General features: G+C 37.4%; 1 protein-coding gene across 1 annotated transcript in view; it reads left to right on the top strand.

The window, feature by feature from the left end:
• Positions 1–21,734, top strand: part of EEPD1 (endonuclease/exonuclease/phosphatase family domain containing 1) — a 68,959-nt gene extending 47,225 nt beyond the window's left edge. Inside the window, exons 3-9 of the mRNA XM_083376815.1 lie at positions 3,532–3,583; positions 8,050–8,160; positions 10,382–10,516; positions 10,867–10,999; positions 16,862–17,056; positions 17,626–20,069; positions 20,450–21,734. Coding sequence (XP_083232941.1) covers positions 3,532–3,583; positions 8,050–8,160; positions 10,382–10,516; positions 10,867–10,999; positions 16,862–17,056; positions 17,626–17,825 — 826 coding nt within the window. The 3' untranslated portion in view covers positions 17,826–20,069; positions 20,450–21,734. The remainder of the gene's footprint in view (positions 1–3,531; positions 3,584–8,049; positions 8,161–10,381; positions 10,517–10,866; positions 11,000–16,861; positions 17,057–17,625; positions 20,070–20,449) is intronic.
• The last annotated feature ends 2,411 nt before the right edge of the window (positions 21,735–24,145 follow it).

Raw genomic sequence — 24,145 nt, 5'->3', positions numbered from 1 at the left:
ATGCTGCCACTTGTTTTGAGAGGTGGCCAAAGAGGTCTGCTAGGCTGTGATTCAGCCAGCACTCACCACGCAAAAGACATGAAGAAGTTCCTTGGAGAGAGAGAGGAATAGATCAAATAATGATTCCTACAGGAATGACTGCCTATCTCCAGACTCTTGATATTGTAGTAAACAAACCATTCAAGGATCATTTGTGTTATGTCGTGAGTTCTGGTGAGCAGGAATAAAGGCACAAGGTTGGGTGCAGAGAAACTCATTATTTCTTGATGGAACTGTACTCAGGCTTGGGCTGCTCCCAGCCCCAATATATAGCCAAGCCCTATGGTAGCAGCCGATAAGATTGAACCCGCGCTTGCCGCCTTAGGCTGACCAATTGCAGGCCTGTCTGGGTTGCTGGTTAGCTCTCCAGCAACGCATGTGGTGAGGTACCCAAAAGCCCAGTACATAACAATTTGCACAGGGAAATCAGTGACTACACTGAACACAGAATGGAGAGAAATCAACATGTAAACTTGTGAAGCCTAGCCTGCCAGAGATTGTGACTTGGGTGAAGAATTAATGGGATAAAATCACTGACAGCTGTGTTGCCAGTGCACTATGAGCAGGTTACGTGGGCAAGAAGTGCTCATTTAAGGAGACCAAAATTGCTGGACGAGAGATTGGGGCCAATGGTTCTATAGAAACTGGATCACAAGAGATTAAGGCCAGAATTTGGGGTTTGGTAGAGTTACCATATGAAGATGTTATGGAAGAAGATGACATAACTGTTTTTGAATAAATGTTGAATGCCCCACCACCACCCAGAGGCCCTTGCTTCCCCCCAGGCATTTGTCAGCTTACTTACTTCAGCCCCATGACATTTCTCCATCATGTTCCTCTGCCACTGTGTGCAGGGAAACAAAATACGTTTGTGGGACTAAAAAAAAGTTCAGTCAATCAATTCCAACTTCTCGTGAAAAAAAAGATCTCGCAAAGTTGGAATTGATTGATTAACCTTTTTTTTTACTCCCACTAACTTCTTTTGTTTGCCTGCACATGGCAAGGGAGGAACGTGACAGAAACGTGACAGGGCTGGAAATTAGGTAAGCAAAGTAGTACTTGGAGGAAACGAGGGCATCAGGGCGGTGGTGGGGCAAGCTCCCCAGCTTTGCAGTGGCAGAGAAATGCAATGGAACTGGAAAGCAGGTGCCAAGGCAAACCCCCTAGCGGTGCCAGACTCTGAAACTGGCCAGTCTCTTTCCATAAGGTGCTTAGGCCTGCTGGAGGGAAGGCCAGCATGTATTGTACCAGTACTGAAATGTGGCGGCATTCAGGCAGGGAAGGGGCATCTGGCATGGGTGGTGCAGGCAGGATGCCTGCTCATTTCATCACCCTTCCTCCCTGACCCTCTGGGGCTCTGCCATTGCTTTGGCCCTGGGCTGCCACCTCCCAGCTCACCTCTCAAATGGGCCAGGCCAAGAACCCCTCAATATCCCTGGGGTAAAGGCCCCCCTGCTTCCCTGGAGGAGCATTGGCCTGGTTGCCCATGCCTCGGTGCCCTTCCCACCGCCACCCAGCACAGCAGCCCCTGGGAAGGGCACATGTGCCCCTCCCCTACCTGAACTCTGTCACATGGTATCTTTACCATAGGTGGTCTGCAAGCACGCTCTGAGGTTGGCCCCTCACCGCCGTGCAGCATCTACAGCCCATGCGCAGGCTATGCCATGCCCCCACTGCCTGCTGGTAAGTAAGACATCTCCTGAAAATAAGCCCTAGTGCTTATTTTGGAGCCCAAAAGAAAATAAGACCAGGTCTTATTTTTGGGGAAACATGGTATAACGTGTATGGTTTAGTGGGAGGTTCGAGTTTGTATACTATGAAATGCGCAAACTACTGGGATACATTTACTTTCCTGGATTTGATTGATTTCCCCCCCCCCCCCAGAAGTGTTCCCACTTCCAAACCAAGGCCTATCAATCTGCTTTTAACTGAGAAATTTTGGGGAGGAGTTGGAGGGAAAGGTCATTGTTAGATAATCTGACTAAATGGATGATGTAGGAGATTTTTATTGAATACAAAGTTCTGCAGGATGGAACAAAGAAGGAAAATGTGCTGGGAATATTCAGCATCTCATCTACGTATTGTCTCATTGATAAAATGTAGCATGAGTAATTGTACTCATCTTTTTGTGACTTATTTTCAAACTTAGTTCACATTGAGTGAAGTGGCAGTAATCTGCACCAGCAATTTAGTCCCAGGGGCCATGCGGTTACTTGGGTTTGCTTTGATTCATTGGAATAAAGATTAGGCTTCTTTCCTGCTTTCTCTGCTTGATCAGTTTTTGGATAATATGGTGACATATTTTTTTTGCTTTCTGTGACCTTTCTTAGGAAGATGCTTTGCCTTATTAATGGATAATCGTGGCCTGTGCAAATCTATATCACTGCACAAAACATTTTTTGAAAGACAACCTTTAAAGTCCTTGAAGAGGTCTAATATATTGAATAGCCAGCAATAACTACTGCCTATTTTTAGAGCAGTGCACCATAAATTGTATATTTATTTATTTTATTTTAATTCCATTTATATCCCGCCCTTCTCCGAAGACTCGGGGCGGCTTACAAGCTTAGTAGTAGCCTTCATTCTATGTATATGCCTGCTTGTTAGGGCTTTCACACACACACCAAGCGGCATTATTACAAAGTCAGCTTAATTGCCCCCAACAATCTGGGTCCTCATTTTACCTACCTCGGAAGGATGGAAGGCTGAGTCAACCTTGAGCCTGGTGGGATGCGAACCTGCACTAATTGCAGGCAGCTGGTGTTACTTAAGGAGGCATTAGCCCACTGCTCCCCCAAGGCTCTTTTTTAAATGTAAAAAGCATTAAGGATATCCAGTCAATTCTTCTGTCTGCACCAAATATTGGTGCTAGGTTGCCATCCTCTATTTAGCAAAATTAATCTCTTTTTCATTTTGCAGTCTTATAAATATTTTCCTAGTGATCATACTACTTTATGATTCTTATTTTTCTGTTGATTAGCACAAGAATCTTGCTAAAGATAGAGCAGCTAGCTATCAAAATCAACATCAGATAGATATTATTTCTTTTCCTTTCATCTCTCTCTGCTACATTTTTCAGTAGTTCTCAATATATGTTATGATTAAATTCTGATAAAATTAACAATTTTTTATTGGACACCACACTAAGCTACATTAATTTTTCAGAACAGTTAGATGAAATTTTACTTTCTATTGGTTTCTTTGGATTTAGAATATCCATAATGATGTTTTTGTGTTATTTATTTCTGAATTATTAAAATATGTGGAAATAAACAATAGCTTATATTTCAGTTTAACGATGTACCCAACAAATAATGGGTTATATTTTGTAACTATCATTTCCTGCTTCTAAACCTCTCAAAAGCATGTGATTGATCATTATCAACAACTGAATGGCCACTTGGTGAGTTCGGTGTGGAATTCTTCTAATTTTATGCTTTCATAACCATGTTGGTGTGACTTGATTTTTTTTCTTTTTTTTCTCTTTTATAGCATCAAACTTTTGGCTGTGCAGGAGTTGATTGATAGAGATGCACTTGAGAAGGTACCTTTACTCTTTCTGTAGAGCAGCACAAATCTATAAACCCTCTTTCTTCTGTTAGTAGTATTTCTATTTACTGCTACCCATGTCTTATAATCACGTACTTATACTTCAGATTACAAAATGTGAATGTGTATGGTCATGTACCCAAAGATTATTCTCTTTGTTGCATTCACAATCTAATTAGATGGAGATTTGAAGCAACAACTACACTTTGCCATTCAATGGCATGTTTGCCAGAAAATTGAGTTGAACCATAATAAAAACAAAATTGGATTTCATTTTAATTGCATATTCATTTTAATAACATTAAACATAATGTAATTTCTTTCCATTCTTCATTTTATAATTTGCTTTTAATAGCACATTAAAAATAACAATTTGGTAATAACTTGGAGGTTTTTGAAGGGCATCAGTTGCATTAAATGTTGTCCATCATACATAGGTAGCCCTAAATTTATGATGATTTATTTAGTGATTGTTCAAAGTTATGATGCTGTTGAAAAAAGTGACTTACCACTAGTCCTTCACAGCATACTGAGATCATGTGATCAAAATTCAGGCACTTGGGAAACAGGATGTATTTATGATGGTTGCAGCATTCTGCAGCCACACAATCACCATTTAAGATTTTCCTAGGGAGGTTCTGCTAAGCAGAATCAATGAGGAAGGCTAGTGTTGCTTAATGACCATGGCAGAAAAGATTTTAAAATCAGCCCAAGATAACTTGATAACCACATTACTTTAGTGATGGAAGTTCTGATCCCAATTGTGGTCATAGATTGAGAACTACTTGCATGTAATAAACCCACATCCAAAGAATCCTGAGATGAACTTCAAAGCAATTTGAAATATGAACCAGGCAATGGTTCAGAGAAAACGCTTCAGATGGTGATTAAGAATGCATGGAAATTTGTTTGGTTTTTTTTTTTAACTCTTTGGTTCCCCCCTAATTTCCATCCTTCAGCTGGCACTGTACAAAAATAGATTTTCTCATAGCTCCTTGGTTTTTCCTCCCTTCTGAAAAACAAGCACATTAAATCAATCCAGTGGGTTCTGCAAGCAAATCTTGCCAGGCCTTCTTATGGGAGAGAGAGTAAAAGAGTTTACAAAGTGTAATGCTTTCATTTTGTTTCTTTGCTTTCCCAGTATAGTTTTTCTTCCATATCTGGCACTGAATGGATAGGCTGAGTTGAATGTTTAAAGTCTTGAGATAAAATGCATTGGCAGTGATTCCTTCTAAGTCCAGTCAGCTTCACAATACACATCAGCCAGATCAGCATTACCTCATGATTAAACTTATTTTTATTTTTGTTAATTCAGCATTAGTCTCTCCCCAGTAGCCTGCTCATGAGATGACTGTTAAGCAGAAGAGAGCGCTCCTGAATTACAAATAGAATTCCTGCTTTGGTTTGGCTTGAACTGCTAAGGTGGCAGTAATTCTGTGAATATTTTTTTTTAATCAGATACTTTCTACATATGTACCATGCAGTGTGCATGACAGGTATTACTAACATCCATAATATGGGCACAACTTATGCATGCACAAATAAAGAGGAAAAAAAAGGGAGCCGATACATAACCCCTGAGGGAACTGATTCATAATCCCTGGCTTTATTGTCATAGTAGTTAGGACTCTGGATTTTTCAGTTAAGCATTTTTCCATAAAGGAAGGAGGTTTCGTGACAGCCTTGGAAATTTAATTCCACCTCCACCTGTATTTGTTTTAAAAGAGTAATAATTTGCTTTATTAGAATTAAATCTGTATGATATTCAAATGAGACTGAGTGTGTTTTCCTATGCAATATATGGACTTAGGTAATACGTCTTTACCACTTATGAGATTTAGTGGTTGTTGTTTTTTTCTATTCATTCCTCAAAATCTCTTCTATTCACAGCTGCTGACAACTACATAGCATTATTCCTGCTCTTTTAAGATGGGAAAATGCATCAGTAGTGGTATAAACCTACTTAAATAATGCACTCATTATTGTTTTTAAAATAGATGCATACACACAAACATAAAACACCTTCCTCTGAAATCTCAGGAAAAGAAGTCTTTTGGCCTTGCATGCTTACACAACTACTATACTGTCAGCCTCCCAAGAACATGGCTTCCAGACACCAAAAAATAGATACCCCTTTTACTTTAAATAACTACTGTCATCAACCACAGAGTTGTTCTCATCATCAGTCATGAAGACAGATTTTTTTACAGTATTGTTCCGTTCTGAATTTTTTCTTAAATTTCATGCTTTTGATTGCTTGGTCAGATGTTGGTTGGAGTTTAAGCAGTTTTGGTTAGGGTTCACAAATCCTAACCAAAACAGACTAAACTGGAATGCACTGTACTTTTGAAATAGTGGCAATGGCAGATTGCACAGCTCTATCTGATGTGCTTGCTAGACTGTTCCCAAACTAAGTACTTCTGGCAACAAGTGTAAATGTTGCAGTTATGTAGAGATTTCTGCAGTTGCTCCAAATAATACCCAGTGTTCAGGAGCATCTGTTACTGCAAAATATAGCATTAAATATTAATCTACTAAACCTGTCATGACCATCCTCTTGAAGGAACATAGTGTGTAGTATTTTTATAATAATTAATTGTTGATTATAATTTAAGATCTTAATTCTAACCTCTAAAGCCCGAAGTGAGTTTGATTATCTAAAGATAAATATGTATAGAACTGCAAATTTAGTTTGGTGGTCTTTGCCATTCTCTTGAATACTGAAGTCATTATTTAATCCTCATATCAGGAATATTGTAACTCATATTAATCAACCCTTCCATTTTACAAGGAAGAGACAATTGATGCTAAATTTACATTGCCTTTCTGAATCATAAATTAACAATTCTGTTGTTTAACATTCAAATGAAATCCCAATTTGGATATTTTGGAATAACTCCAGAATCATTCCTAATTTGTGTTAAAGAGAAGAAAGTATTTGTTCTGTTTCTTTCCTTGTTTCATAAGAAATCCTAAAACCCATAGGGCATAATGACACTTCAGGTTTTGCAAACACTGGAGCTGCTTACATCAGGTTCATTCTTGTGTAATTCATTTGGCTTGCTTATTTTCTCTAGTTAAGATTAATTGTTAAACTATCCAGCCAAAGCATACTGTATTAGTACACATTGTCTTCAGTTTGTGCAATTTGCTAGCTTAGTTGAATCAAATTGAATTAATTAAACCAAGCTGACCTGATCAAACTATCCTTACACAACCTTTCAGCTGCCCATTTTTAATTTAGTGCTTAAATTTAAACACTGTGACAACAAGTGCCTATCAAACTGTTCCTACAACATACATTACAAACGTGTGACTGTTGTTTGGGGGAATGCTTAACAATTTGCTGGAGGTTTTAGTTAATGTTTCTTCTGTTTAAGCTCTTAATAATATTGTAGGCAAAAAACACTACCTATGGCACAAGAAGATGTAAAGGTGTAAAGAAGCATGGCCTTTACTAGCCTTGTAAAGCAGGCTACATGGATTTCTTGAAATCTACAGGTAGTTCTTGGGTTACAACCATTAGTTCAGTGACCATTTATTTATTTATTTATTTATTTATTTATTTATTTATTTATTTATTTATTTAAATTTATATGCCGCCCTTCTCCCTGAGGACTCAGGGCGGCTCACAACAATAAAAAATAAAAAACATAGAGTAAAAAATTTATAAGAGAATTAAACAATAAATGCAAAATTACAAGACAACTTAACCCAGTAAAAAGCCTAATTAAAAAATGTAGTCAGTCCAGGCCCGCTTGTTGGAACAACCAGGTCTTCAGGTCATGGCAGAAAGACCGAAGGTCAGGGGCTGTCTGCAGCTCCGGGGGCAGTTCATTCCAGAGGGTCGGCGTGCCCACAGAGAAGGCTCTCCCCCAAGGGACGCCAGCCGGCATTGCCTGGCCGACGGCACCCTGAGGAGGCCGACTCTGTTACACAAATTATTGATCCTTGGCTTACAACACTGAAGCAAGCCAAAGTCATGCAAGATCCTTGCTTAACACTGCAAGGTCCTTGCTTAATGAAGGCAACCGGGACTACAGGAACTTTATAGTTATAGATAGCAGCAAACTCCAGCAGCAATCTCTCAAATCTCTGTATTTGTTATGGTTCTCCTGAATAGAAGGGAAATTACCCAAAGCCTTAATTAACTAATTTATTGCTCTTTCCGGCTCATGGATGCTGATATTTATGTGTATGAATTTGAAAATGATGAGCCTGCTTAGTCATCAAAGTATCTGGCCCTAAATCGGCTATAAATTTAACTATTTCATAATTTGCTTTCTTTGGGTATACAAATAATAACATTTGAGTAACAACATTAACAGAATGCAATTCTTTAAAAATATTTCACTAAAAGAAAAAATGATTGTTCCTTTACTTTTCCCTATGGGATTTAAGAGTGACCTAGAAATGCTCCAGTTTAATGAACTTCCTCTCTTCCCATCCAACTTTTTACAGTTTTGCATGGAGTTAAATCAGCCAACTCTGCCAAACATCCGCAAATGGAAGGGCCCTCGAGGATGTTGGAAGGGAAGCATTTCACAGAAGCTCTCAGGGCAACCCGAGAAGGTAGTCTGGTGCAAGTCAAAAATTGTGGAGTTTTTATTTTGCTTTTATCTAGCCAAGGAAATTATTATTACAGAGTTTTGAACTATTGGAAAAGAATTTTTTTTATTTGAGCTTCTGAAATTTATTTGAACAAAGGATAGCATTTCTCCTGATCCTTTGAAGTGACTTTTCATAACTTTCTTTCCAATGCACCATAATTGATTTCAGAAAGTTCTATGGTCAGGCTATAGAGATTTTTAAAATTCCATTTTAGTGATCTATATTTATATCTATATCTATATATCTATATCTATATCTATATCTATATCTATATCTGTCTGTCTGTCTGTCTGTCTATCTGTCTATCTATACACACACACACACACACTTGTCTATGCGCAAGTATTTCATTATAGATCTTGCCTTGTAATCTATACTGAATTCAGAAAAAACTTATAAAAATAAGAATCACAAAAATTCCATTTTGTAATTAAAAATTAATCATTTTTATAATTAAGAAATACAAGCTCAATCCCAACAAAATTCACATCTTCAGCTCTTTGTTCAGTAACCCTCAGCAAGTGCATGTTTGTATTTATATTATTATTTGCTTTATAGTATATATATTCCATGCCAGTCAACAGATTTTAAGTAGCATACAAACAAAAGAAGACCCTAACTACCCAGGCAGTCTATTTAATTTAATTTAATAATTTAATTTGTATACCGCCCTTCTCCTGAAGGACTCAGGGCGGTGAACAGGGCAATACATAATAAAAAACAGGATACAAAAATTAAAAAGTGATTAAACAACTATGCCCGTAGTAATTGATACATATTAAAAGTTAAAACTAATTATAAAAAAAAAACCCAACCCCATCCCGTCAGACCTGGCCAGCTTGTTCAAAAAAGGTTTTGAGATCGCGCCGGAAGGAGCGAAGGTCGGGGGCCATCCGGAGCTCAACCGGTAAGCGGTTCCACAGGTCTGGTGCGCCCACAGAGAAGGCTCTCCCCCTGGGGGCCACCAATCGGCATTCTTTGAATGGAGGCACCCTGAGGAGGCCCTCTCTGTGGGAGCGCACTGGACGGAGGGAAGTTGACGCCGGCCGCAGGTGTTGCCGTAGGTAATCCGGACCCATGCCATGAAGAGCTTTGTAAGTCATCACTAACACATTGAACCTCACCCGGAGAGCAACCGGTAGCCAATGCAGCTCGCGGAGCAAAGGTGTAACATGGGAATATCGGGAAACCCCCAAGACAACTCGCGCGGCTGCATTCTGCACCAGTTGAAGTCTCCGGGTGGACCTCAAGGGCAGCCCCATGTAGAGAGCATTACAGTAGACGAGAAGTCACGGGCGCATGAGTGACTGTATGCAAGGCATCCTGGTCTAGATAGGGCCGCAACTGGCGCACCAGGCGAACCTGGGCAAAGGCCCCCCTAGTCACAGCTCCAATATGCTCTTCCAAAGAGAGCTGTGAATCTAGAAGGACCCCCAAGTTGCGAGCCCCATCTATGGGGGGGTAATAGCTCACCCCCCATGGCCAGAGATGGAATAATCGGAATTTCCCGGGATGCCGGCACGAACAGCCACTGAGTCTTGTCAGGGTTGAGTCGAAGCCTGTTCCTCCCCATCCAGACCCGGAGCGCCTCCAGGCAGCGGGACATCATGTCGAGGGCATCACTGGGGTGGTTTGGGGTCGAAATAAAAAGCTGGGTATCATCAGCATATTGATGATACCCAACTCCAAAGCCACGAATGATCTCACCCAGCGGCTTCATGTAGATGTTGAACAGGAGAGGCGAGAGAACCGATCCCTGAGGAACTCCACAAATGAGAGGTCTCAAGGTCCATCTCTGCCCTCCTGCCAACACCGACTGCGAACGCCCCAGAAGGTAGGAGAACCACTGGAGAACTGTGCCTCCCACTCCTAACCCCCTGAGACATCGCAGCAGGATACCATGGTGGATGGTATCAAAAGCCGCTGAGAGGTCTAAAAGGACTAGGACAGAGGAGCAACCCCTGTCCCGAGCCCGCCAGAGATCATTCACCAGCGCGACCAATGCCATCTCCGTGCTGTACCTGGGCCTGAAACCCGATTGGTACGGGTCTAGATAAAACATCATCTTTGATTGGATTCAAATTTAATGCTTAGACTGGCTGATTGGAATTAATAGGACCTTAATTTGGCCATTTTTGATGATGAATTATTTTGCTTAGCTATTTTCTTTTTTGGCTTTCAGCATGAAGAATATTCTGGCTTCCTATGGGACACAACCGCAGGGATAGAAATGAAAGAAGCTACATTCTCTGAAGGCCCACACACAAATGGCAATGGGAAACAGATCTATCTTCACCCTTACATTGCACATTTCAAGGTAAGACTTGACTTTCCCAACTGAGAGAATTCAAGAAAGGGTTGGAAATTACATGGCACTGGCATGATTTTTAAAGTTTCATTGAGCAATTAAAGGTGGTAGCATTGTCTTCTGGGTTTATAGTCTTGCCTTAGATAGATTGTAATAAAAATTGACAGTAATATATTTTCCAAAAGATACAAAACTAAAGCAGAGGTCTGTGATTGTTAATAAGAGTGTGTTTCCTTGCAAATCAGAAATGATTGTATTGATGGGCACAGTGGTGAACAAGCAGGAGAGATCTTTCATTTGTGATGTATTTGTGAACAGACCCTTGAAAATCTCTTAATGCTGCCTATGTTTGTTCCTAGATTGGAATGAATGATTTAATACTGGTTAACTTGCATTTAGTGCCATTGCTGCCTACTGGAGAAAATTCTGTGAAGAATCAAAATAATCATAAATTAGCAGTCTTTGCACATACTGTACAGGAAACACTGAAAGGTAAGACCAGCTGATAAAAATGTTAAATAATGCAGAAGAGGATCCATCACTCATTTGGTGTTTATTAGCCTTCCCTTGCCTGGCACCTTACAGATGCGTTGGATTTCAATTAGAAAGTATGGATAAAAATCCTCCTTTTTAAAAGTCAACTTTTCTTTAGCTAATGCCAAATAATGTCAAAAATAATTTTATTTATTTATTTATTTATTTTAATCCCATTTATATCCCGCCCTTCTCTGAAGACTCAGGGCGGCTTACAATCTAAGCACAAATCAAATGTGCTTAGCCATAGCCTTCATTCTATGTATATGCCTGCTTATTAGGGCTTTCGCCCCCCCCCCCCAAGCAGCATTATTACAAAGTCAGCTTAATTGCCCCCAACAATCTGGGTCCTCATTTTACCTACCTCGGAAGGATGGAAGGCTGAGTCAACTTTGAGCCTGGTGGGATGCGAACCTGCACTAATTGCAGGCAGCTGGTGTTACTTAAGGAGGCACTAGCCCACTGCTCCACCAAGGCTCTGAGTGGTTAAACTGGCATATTTGATGTTTAGTCAAAAATTAATGTATATTGTCAGTCATTGCACTGCTTAGATATTGGAAGAATAAGGGATTAAATTTACCCACAGAGAGCTTGTTTAAGGATCACTTTTAGATGTCCATATAACAAATTAGTGATTGTTCCAAAACCAGTATGTCAGGTTGTGGCTTTTAGAAGAAATTTCCTTCTACTAAATGTGCTTACCAGAACAGAGTCTGGTAGTGCATGGTTAGAATCATAATGCAGACAATAATAATGCAAAATAAGAAAACCTAACATTTTGTTTACAACTAAACAAAGGCAAAAAATATAGCATGACTTTGTTCAATTGATATCAAGGTTGGTTCCTGAAAGCATTCTTTAGTTCAGAAGAGGGCATGTAATATGTAGCATTAGGCAACCAGGTGCTTTAAGCTTAGGTGCTTAAAAATGGATTACCAACATTGATCATGAATGTAAAAATGTTATGCCAGATTGTCCATAAGTGACAAAAAACAGCACATGGTTAGATGCTGTTTTCAAAAGCCATCATCAAGGGTATTTTCAAGGTTGTGTATCACTTTTTAGTAAGCATTGGTTTGCTTCTGCAGCCATGTTAGGTATTGCCATCCTTCATAAATTAATTCTGTGCCTCTCTGGCACAGTTCAGTGATTTGACTCCTTCATAAGGTTCATACACAGTCATTACATTCTGTAAGTCATCCAGACAACATTTGCTTGTAATTCATTCATGTTAGTTAAAAATGGTACCAAAATCCAAAGCCATTGTGGAGCCGATTCCCCTTTGGTTTTTGAACCTTATCCTTCATCTATTAAAGTTTGTTGCTATATGTTTTATAACATTCCTTCTTACTGTCATTTTGTTGCATATATTCCTTACCCAATTCGAGTGCTATGTTTGCATGGGATTATGGGAACTGAAACTGAAAAAATCTTGAGAAACCATAAGACAAGAGAGGTGCGTGTGCATGTAGACATGTGGAGTTAGCTGGATACAGCTTCAGAATCAACCATGCAAGCCAGTTGAAAGAAATGGATATTAGAGGCAGAACAGATAAAAGTTTGTATCCTAAAATGGATGCAAAACTTTAAAAACGTCACAATACTACAATGGGAGGAGTTATGGAATAAATCTATAAAATATACTCCAGTTGTTATTTAAAAGAAAACTTTTAAGTTTCTTAGATAATTTACAGATGGTATAAAACTTGTCAGTAATTGCCAAGAAAGACAATTAGTTTAATTTAATACTCCATAGAATATTAAATACTGGAAATGCCATGAGATAGAAAGAAAATTTTACCACATGTGGTAAATGTAAAAAACTCAAAAGTAGTAGAAAGAAATATTCATAATTACTCAGAAACAGAAATCAAATTGGAAATAAAATCACTTCTTTTTACCAGACAAAATTGTAAAAATAAATAAAAAAAAAATATCACAATATATTTTATACATTTTTATGGCAATAAGATACCGTATTTTCTGGCGTATAAGACGACTTTTTAACCCATGTAAATCATCTCAAAAGTTGGGGGGTTGTCTTATACGCCCAGTCGTCTTATACGCCAGAAAATCAGCGAGCCCGGGAAGGCACGCCCTCCCCTCTCACCGTGGAGGAAGCAGGGCAGGCTGGTGTCTGGCGGGAGCCGGCAGGGCAGTCCTGTTACAGCTGGGGAGCGCGTGCGTGCGCAGGACTGCCCTGCCGGCTCCCGCCAGACGCCAGCCTGCCCTGCTTCCTCCACGGTGAGAGGGGAGGGCGTGCCTTCCCGGGCTCGCTGATTTTCCGGCGTATAAGACGAAAAATCTTGAAAATCATCTCAAAAGTTGGGGGGTCGTCTTATACGCCGGAAAATACGGTAAATGTTTGCTTGCTTATGTAGTGAACATACTGTACCTAATAGTCCTTCTTATTTTCCCTACAACAAGATTCTTGTGAGGTGAATTGGGCTGAGAATGAGTGACTCAGCTGGCTTTCATGTCTATGACAGGACTGGAACTTACAGTCTTCTGGTTTCTAGCATGGGCCTTCACCACTAAACCAGATTGGCTCTATTTGTATACAAATTATGAAAAGAAATAAATTACTAAAGTTATCTGACTAAGAACTTAAACATGGGGAAATCTGCAGTAATAGGAAAATTAATAGCATATATTCACAACAAAAGTCTAAATTTAAATAAAAAGGTTTTGTGTTTATGTGTGTGGTGGGTGCGCACACACACATATACACATATACATATACATAAATACACAAGGCAAATATAAGTAAACTGCCCACTGACTAAAGAATTCAGATCTGAGATAGCCACAAATTTTCAAATATGTATACAGGTAGTCCTTGCTTAATGACTGCCACGTTTAGCCACCATTCAAATTTGCTACAGTGTTGAAAAAAATAACTTTGTAACTGATCCTTGCAGTTAAACCACTATTGCTGTGTCATCTGGTCACATGATCAAGATCCAGGAGGATTATTGTAGCATTGATGTGGCAGCAGAATAGCCATTTGTATGTTTCACAACTGAATTCTGCCAAGCAGAGTCAATGAAGAAGTCAGCAGTGAGATTGGAAGTTGCAGGTGTGTGAGGTCTCGCTTCAGGATTATAGATGATTTGATTGACAGCTGTAGCTAAAGTTAGGTCATAAATCCGTTATAACCAAATTGGATGTCTCGCTTAATATAAAGGGAGCCATTTATGCCTGTTATCTGCAGGGTTTGATATAATATTGTGGAATGCAGTATTCATCCTGTAGCTGAACTCAAGGCCTAAGAAAATTGATCTTTAGCCAGGATTCTATTCCCCCAGTTGTAGGAAAACTTGAAGAGCACTAAGACTCTGATGCTACCTTAGTTTTAAAGTTATGGATACAGTTGTATGATAAGTAGGACAAAGCATGACTCTGAAAAAGGTTTTGTATTGCTTGCTCAAATTTGTGCACATCTTTCTTAGCTGTAGCTGTTGCAAAGAACCTTCCCTCCAAATAATAATGAATACATCTGGATTGTAGAGGTACAATATGCATTTAATGTTTTTCTATTACTTCTTTAAACCTCTGCGTGGCTACATATTTATGTCCTCATCTTTATGGTGTTGCAGAGTTTTAAACGGTTTGGCTTTCTCAGCTACTGCCACAAGTTTTGCTAGCCAGTTATCCCGATGTTAATTTCTACTTGTCTCATTCCAGGTGGTCATGCACAGAACAGCTATTGGATCAGTTTTGAAGCTGGAAAAGAGATGGGCCTAAAAGCCCATTAGTTCTTTATTATCAAATTATTTCTGTGAAAGAAATCACAATTTCCATGTCATGGTCACACATACACAAGTATAATTAGGATGAGTTTCTACACAGAAGCAATGTGTTTGGTGGTGGAGATTTATAATGATTGAGGTTATCAGATGTTAGATATCAAGTCTTTTTCATGCAGTTAGCATTTCATCCACTACAAATTTACTGTTAAATGTGAGCTCCCTCATCTAGTTACTTTGTAGTCTGTAGCATGTAATTGCAGTAGAATGTGTACTTGCTGCCTCAATAGATACTATTAAAAATAATTAATAAATTCTTAATTTATAACAAATACTGTAATAAGTTAAAATTTAAGTTAAAGGTTTACTTGTTAATAAATTCTAAGTTAAAATAAAAATAATAATAAATGTACATTAAAATAGTTAATAACTTGTAAAATATTGCTAGCTTAGTGACTACTTTTATGCTTTTCATAACCCCCCAAAATTATAATTTTCACATTAATCATGGATACTCATTAACTTCAAATCTTTTTTTACTCAGTAAACTAGTCACCATATAAATCAATGAATCAGTCTATCAATAGATTATACTTATTTAAATATAAAAAGGACCTAGTCTGACAAGACCAGATTATTTCTTATAAAACAGGTGACCACTACTGTCAGTTCTGAGACCAAGTAAAAGTACTTGATTAAAATAAATCTGTAGGATAGAGACTATTTTTAAATTCAAACAATTGAAGAGTTGTGGCAGAATAAATCCATGGGAGGAATGGAGCTGTATACAAAAATTAGGAAAGAACAATAAGAACAATTATTGGGTATCTTAAAAGGAAATGGGAGAAATCAATTACTAGTATTTGCAAACTTTTATCTACTTACCTAGACATAAAGCTCTTTTGGGGAGGATTTTCAAGCTGCAAAATTTATATTTAATATATAAATATTTATATTTTAATGTATAAATAAGAACAGGAGGATTTAGGATAAAACTGTCTGCAGTTTTATTCCTGCACAACATTTTCTCATACCCTTTGAACAGACAGATTAGCATATTAGCAACTCAACTTGTATTATAGCACATTTATTATTGTATATTAATGTTATATTAATAATTTATATTAATAATAACATACATGTTATCAATATAACTTAATTGGAAAAAAAAGAGTTGTCAATATCTCTTAGCTATCATTTAGTGGTCCTCTGATTTTCACAGCCAAATACTATATGGTACTCCTTTTACATTCAATTTAATGTACTTTTTAAAAAAACGATACACATACCTATATTTTTCTAAATGTTGTCTCTTTAATCTTGCTAAACTCATGATTTTCTTTCCTCCAATCCAAATGAAAAAGAAACAAATAATTAAGTAGATAATATTAAATTAAGAATAATGGAAAGAACAGAATAAATAAACCTATTCATTTGGGTAAGAGAGTTATCCCCAATAATTTCATTTTAGGTGAACAAAAAGACCTGTGTGATGCACTGTCAGTCACATCACTATGTTTGCCTAATTATTTGTTTAGCACTATTGTATGCTAGTGCCGCATAACAGAGTGAGCGCCTGTTACTCGTCCCAGCTTCTGCCAACCTAGCAGTTCGAAAGCACGTAAAAAAATAGAAGTAGAAAAATAGGGACCACTACGGTAGGAAGGTAACAGCATTCCATGCGCCTTTGGCGTCCAGTCATGCTGGCCACATGACCATGGAGACGTCCTCGGACAAGCGCTGGCTCTTCGGCTTTGAAACGGAGATGAGCACCAGCCCCTAGAGTCGGAAACGACTAGCACACATGTGCGGGGGAACCTTTACCTTTTTCCTTTATACTAGTACCATATTCCATTTTATTAGCAAATAAAATGGGGATAGGTTGTAGTACTAACAATTTGAAATGACAAAGGGTTTTGGATAGATTAGATTTGAGAATAAGGTCGATGGAAGAGACTGTGGTATTATAGCAAAGACGTTCTCACAGAAGCGATCTCCTTAGTGATATAGCATCTGGATATCAGTTCTGACATTCTTCCACCTTTTATGACTGTACTGTTCCCAATCTTAGGTGAAAAAGATGTGATTATTTTGGGTGACTTTAGTCAGCCCCCTGATAGTAGTGACCATGATTTGTTACGAAAGGAAAAGTTCCACCATCTTGTTCCTGCAAGTACATTCACAAACATCAGCACAAAGAATCCTCAAGGTTCCAAGTCTCTGGACAATATCTGGATCAGTCGTGGCTTGAAAAAGATTTTCACTGGTAAGATTCTATTTTGGGGGGAGATGAATATTGAGAACATTGAGTTTCAATTATTGTAGATATCATTGTTAGTTCAGCGACTACTTCAAATATAGCAAGTGTTATTTTGAAGTGTGCCTTTCAGTGTTATGCCAGCTTTATGAAGGGTTTTATCTTGGCACACTCTATTTATATTCATAATATAGCCAGATATTTTGCTTCTTGGGGAGGTTGGGAGTTGTTTCTAACATATTTAAAACCTACCGATTTGTTAAAGGTTGCTACATGTGGATGTTTTACATTAGAATGGCCAATGTTTTATTGACCAAGGCTTGTATGTAACATTTATGGGAAAATCAAGGGCTATAGTATTGTCAGCCTTGGAACTTAACCTTCATGTTTCTGAGCACTAAATAGGTTTGTACTCACTTAGTTCCTTGATGCTATAATGTTTGATGTACTGTCTTTAATAAAAAAACCCACATATTAATATTTAAAAGTAAGAAGCTTTCGTGTCATTATAAGTATTTCTTTTGTCTTCCCAAATACTGACATTCATCTTTTTCTCCTGCATCTTTTTGTTTCCACAGGTCATTGGGCAGTTGTAAGAGAAGGTCTTACAAACCCCTGGATCCCTGATAACTGGTCATGGGGTGGAGTAGCATCAAGTCACTGTCCAGTTTTAGCTGAATTTTACCTTGACAGGGACTGGAATAGAAAGGATCTAACTCGAAATGGAGGTGGAGTGATAGTGGAATGCACTGATGAGAATTCTAAACATGAGCGGTGATGAAAAAGATGAAAGCTACTTTTTTCTTTCCCCAAAAGATGGTTAGAAGATAGCTTCGCTCAAGGCCTGACATTGAACAAGAACTGCTGTGTATTTTGTTTTCATTTAAAAATGAATAAGCTTCTGCTTTTAACATTTCTCTTTCCTATTCCCACTTCTGACCCCTTTGTGGGTGTTTTAGGATATCCCATTGCCACTGTGTGGATTGTGACTTATGGAGACATGGAGGCTTCTGTGGCTGGATATACTTGGATAACTGCAAATAAAATTCACTTTTTAATAGTGTTTGTTCACAATCTTCTTTCTTCTACTTCTAATAAAATACTATAATTGAACCTAATAGCTCATGGAAGAGGAGACATGGCCAACCAGTTTTTAATATTCTGTTATCTACTTGAGATACTTCAGAATAGAAAAAAATCTTTAGTGCTATTGGCATATAATACCTAACTTGTACTTTACTGCAGCCAATAGTCTTGACCTAGAGATGTCATGAGCTACATCATTTGAAGTAAAAAAAACAACCCACCAAAATTCATTGAAAAGCGGATCACTCTACAATTAAGATTATGTTAGCTTTATCTGTTGCCTTCTAGATCAGGGCTTTTCAACTGGTGGTATGTGTACCACTGGTGGTACTTTGGCACCTGGAAGGTGGTACGTGACCTCCTAGACAAGTGTAGCGGGGCAGAGGAATGAGCTGAAGCAGCGAACCGCACAAGCCTGAGGGAGAGTCAGCTGGTGCCGCAAGCCTGTCAGGGCTCGGCAGAAGCCCCAGGATCGGTGCGCACAACTACCTGCTGATTGGCACTTCTGCAAGCTGCAGAGGTGAGACAGAGGCCCCAGAATCGGTGCACACAGATACATGCTGATTGTTGCACCTGGAAGAGAAAAGGAGGAGGAGGGTGGAGAAAGGAGAAGATATAAAAGGAGGTGGTTTTGGTGGGAATGGGAGAGAAAAAAAGAGAACAGGGAAAGAAGGGGGTGGAGAAAGAGAGATGGAGGAGAGTTCTTTGAGACAAGCAGAGGGAGAGAAAGGGATAGAACAGCACAAAGATTAATGTTAGAGAAACAGGCACAGGTTTCCCAGTAAAAGTGTGGTATGTGGGTGTACAGATAGTCCTCGACCTACGACCACACGTGAGCCCAAAATTTATGTTGCTAGGTGAGAAATTTGTTAAATGAGTTTTGTCCCATTTTACAAACTTTTCTTGCCACATTTGTTAATTACTGCAGTTGTTAAATTAGTAACATGGTTGTTAAGTGAATCTGGTTTCTCCATTGACTTTGCTTGTCAAAAGGTTGCAAAAGGGGATCACATGACCCTGAAACATCATAAATATGATTCAGCTGCCAAGCATCTGAATGTAAAACACATGACCCTGGGGATGCTGCAAGTCATAAATGTGAACAATGGTCATAAGTCACTTTTTTCAGTGCCATTGTAACTTTGATCAGTCACTAAGTGAACTGTTGTAAGTTGAGGACTACCTGTATTTTATCACTTTTTCCTTTTTTTTTGGTCATCGAGTTTTTGACACCTTGCTAGGCAACTGGTGGTACCTGAATATTGCAATATCCTAAAAGTGGTACAATCTGTAAAAATGTTGAAAAGCCCTGTTCTAGATTGCTTAATTAAAAATATAATTAAATAATTTAATTAATAATTAAAACTCCCTAAGTCCCAACTAGCATGACCATTAGAACCTATTTATTCCTAGAACTTATCAAATGAAATAGCCCTTAGCCAGTTCTGTCCATAAGGGCATGCCTGATTTATATTTCATTCATTTAAATAGTATATGTTTATTAACTATCATAGTTTGAAAGTATATGCAAAAGTTATTATAAGGTATCAAAAGGTGGTACATAAAGAGGAATCAATTATATATAATACAATGGTTTCCCCCAACTTTCAGATACAGTAGGAATATAGTTCTCAGGGACTTCCAGTTTGCCGACAGCCGTAAATGGACGCCTGGAGGACGGCTCCCGTCTTCCACGTCCAGATTCGCATCGCTGGGGGGTCCAAAAAGGACCAAAGAGTCACCCTTGAGGGGTGTCCAGACAGAAGGGGCTTTTGCAGAAACGCGGGGGGACAGCAGCCCCCTCGTTAGTGCCTGCATTCCCTTTGTACCGGCAGACAAAAGACTGACCATAGGACTATGGCCAGCTCCTAGGCTGTAGACAGTCAAAGTCAAAACTACCATCAGGCAACATTAAAGCAGCGTGGAAGAGATGAGGGTAAGATTCCTCTCTTGTACCTTAATCATCTTCTTTTCACCTAATTAAGCTGCTAAGTACTTTCTCCCCTGTGGAGAGGGAGGGGAAATTTAACCCTTTGGAAGGCGGCAAACAAACTCGGGTGTTTTTTGGAAACAAAAGAATGTTTAAGAAAGAAATAACAAAAGAACTCTTAAAGTACTTGGGGGACACCCAGTGGCTAAATTTGAAGTTGCAATTCTGATTTTCTCTAAAAAAAAACAACCAAGAAAATATTTAAGAAAACAAGATAAAGAGTAACCTTGAACATCAGATGTGAAAGCTTACAATGGAAGAGTTTCAAAAACAAATTCATGCTCTGTGGGAAATATCTTACCAAACTTATCAGCTCCTTTCTACAGGTGGCGATGAAATAAGAGCTTTTGGGAAAGAATTAGAAAGTATCTCGATGAAACAAACTCAAATTCAAACTGTGACTACAAGTAATATTTTACTGGGACAGAACTTAACAGAAGAAATTGAACAATTAAATACACCGGTAGAAGAATTAAATAGTCAACAAATACAGGTTTTTATACAGGTGATGGAGAAAATTTGGAAGGAAGTTTATTTGGACCAGGATAATTGTATCAAGAGGTGAAAATAATAAGATTTGGTGCTGTTGGCAGATTGTTTAATTCTTCAAAGGTGGAGACTGGGGGTCCACTTCAATGTGATATAGTAATACAAGAATGCTTTGATGATCCTGAGGCAAAAAAAGCGTAAAATGACATGGCAAAGGAAGAAAGCAAGAATAAGGTTGAAGAAATATGAACATTTTTAGGAGGCCAAATGGATAATATTAAAATAGACAGGTTGGTACTGGGATTACGAGAATGTTTTGATGAGTAGATAAAAATATTAATTAAAAATAATAATAAAAATAAAAAACAAAATACGAATGTATGAATATTAACATTGAAATATTGAGTTTTTCTAAATGATATGGGTTAAGATGTATATATGTTAAGAATGATAGAATGTAACTAATATATTTGCATGCAGAGACATGAAGGATGTATTGAATGTTAAAATGGAACAAATTTTGGTTAATTTTTAATATGTGGAAACTAAATGAGAAACAAGAATATTTTATTGTCCTTTTTTTCTTTTTTTTCCTCCTTGTGATTCTTAATGACTACTATTTTAAATATTGTATAATTGATATAGATATGGAAATGAGATAAATGAGAATTGGACTACATTACTAGGTATTGAAGAGAATTGTATAAAGGAAAAAGAGGGTTTTTAGTAATATGAAATTGAGAAATCTTAAACGTTTTTAATATCAATGTAAAATTAAAGCTAGAAAAAATAGATAAGGTGTTTGATGTTTTAAAGATGGAATGTTAAAATATGAAATATACTGAAAGATTGATGGATATATATTCAAAAAATAAAATAAAATAAACTATTAAATGATTGATGGATAGCAATAAGAAATATGTTAATTTAGATAAGAGATAGTATGTATTGAAGAAAAAAAAGAGGAAGTATTGGTTATAAATAACGTGGAGATTTGTAATATGTATTTGTCTGAAATGGAGCTATTGTAACTTGGATACCAAGTTGCTTTTTAAAGATATTATTGTAAATATTGGAAAACTAATAAAATATTATTAAAAAAAGGAATATAGTTCTCAGAACAAACAGTAAGCACGGAAAAAATTATGTTAACATAACAAAGGATGCTGAAATCAGTTAGATTGAAATGACCCTACTGCAATTTCCATTCTTAAATTATTATCCTCTATAAAGAAAAATAATCTGTTGCTCCATTCATTACATTGTGAAGCTTTAGCCTGGGGGGGGGGAGGAATTCCATGTCTAACAAGGGAAATTGTGGGGAAGTGATAAACAATCTTTTGTGTTTCATGTTTACTCTACTTTTATCAAATGCATTATCTAGCAAGGATAATGTTGGAGAATATTTCAATCCAGTTTCTTGCTATTCCTTTCATTGAACTTGGGTTCAGGATGGCATAATTGGATTTGTACTCTGAATTCTGTTGGTTCAACCTTTGCCTTTTTGGATGTATCTCCAGGTTCTATACAAGTGAAACCACTATTCTGAATCTTTTTTTTAAAAAAAATCTGTAATATCGAATCTAAAATAACTGAGGAAATCAGATTGGGAAAGTTGCTTTGTATTGCAGCCAAATAGTTGGTTGACTTGGTATAACTTCTTAAAGCATGCTTAAAGCCAAGCATATAGAAATAATGTTTCATAATCACTCATCTGATAATATAAGGGTACTTTTTAAATTGTGATAATTTGATAAAAGAATTGCACTTGTTAGTTCAAATACATTTATCTAGCAATAACTTATTTCAGATTATGTATATAACCATAATGAGACTATCTGGGGAGAGACATACTTTATTTTATTACTTCTTTTACTACTTCATTACAACTGCTTAAGAACAGGTTTGTCACAATCTTAAAAATCCAGACAAACTTTACAAAACCACCATTACAAATTCAAAATGTTTTATAAAAAGAGAAAAAACACACTATTAAAATGAATTGATAGGGTGGTCCTTCTGGAGAAATGAGTTGACTATCAAATTACCAACATTTTCTAAGGTAGAACAACAGGTAAATTGCACCAGATTTTTAAAAAACATTCTTTATGGATGGAAGATGACTTTTCAATATTATCCATATATACAATTTTTCCATATTCCTGTGAAAATGACATTTGGCAGGGCAGAATGACAAATGCCTTACTAGCCATAATTTGAACATGGTAACATAGCATGTAAAATTAGAACATTCAGTATGTGAAGTTTATAATCTGCATGTTTGAATCCACTCTTCAAGAATATAAGAAAATACTGCTTTCAGTATGTAAAACCTAGTTACAGACTTGATATGGGAATGATCATGCTGGCCAATAAAAATACTATTGCTGCTAAATACTTTTGCTTGAGAAAAGGGAATATAGATAAAAGTAAGTTATTTTTGTTAAAACACCAAATTATGTGAAAGTTATTTTGAAATTCAACAGCTACATTCTAAGATTGGATTTAGGTTTTAAATAAAGAGATAAATAGAACATCATGCCTGTATTGTCTTTCTCCCGTTTCATGACAAGTCTTGTTGCTCAATTCAACCAAGAATGATTCCTTTCATTTGTGGGCTGTCAAGATTCTTTATAAAGATTTGTTAATTTATTGTCCCTATTATCCTGGATTATGTTTTCCCCTAGACCTATTTTTATGCACTACAGTTACAATGGATTTAATGGGATAGATTTAGGACAGGTAAGAAATAAATGCAGGAACACAATTACCCTTAACTGTATTGACAGGCTCATTACGACAATTTGAATGATAGCATGCACTTACAATAGCTCTGTTCTGAAATAATATAAGGCAAAGTCACAGTGCATTGCCTATGCTACCAAAACAATGAATACTGAAGCAATACATACAATGAACATTTATACTTTATTCAAAATAAGCTATTGTTTAACTGGGATAATAAAGTATGATGAACTATCAATTCAATTGCATTTTGATTTAAACTAGGGGTAGGCAACCTTGGCTCTTTTATGACTCATGGACTTCAACTCCCAGAATTCCTGAGACAGCCAGCTCAGGAATTCTGGGAGTTGAAGTCCACCCATCATAAAAGAGCCATGGTTGCCTACCCCTGATCTAAACAGCAATACCAGAGATCTCTAAAATCAACAGGAGTCTCTTTATTGAATTCACAGTTCAGAAATCAGTGTTGATGGATCCAACATAAATAAGAGTGTAATAACAGGATATATTAATTTGCATCAAATTCAGTGCATATTCTTGCTCTTTGTCCCATCTGTCTTAGATTGTCATTACACCGAAGAATATTATTTTTACAATTGTACGATGAATTATTTTTCCAATCTTCTTGTATATAAGGTTTTTATTCAAAATATGTAATTTTGCATCAATAGGCTGTCATTTAATTAAATAATATGAAGATATGTGGAAGGATTTGGAAAACCTACTCTAAAATGAGTATAAAGCTATATACATCCCATCACTTTGTGCTAAATGTATATGTGCCAAAA

The sequence above is a fragment of the Vipera ursinii genome, assembly GCF_947247035.1.
Source record: "Vipera ursinii genome assembly, chromosome: Z".
NCBI lineage: Eukaryota > Metazoa > Chordata > Lepidosauria > Squamata > Viperidae > Vipera > Vipera ursinii.
The sequence above is the reverse complement of the archived record's forward strand: the minus strand, read 5'-3'. Positions and strand labels throughout refer to the sequence as shown.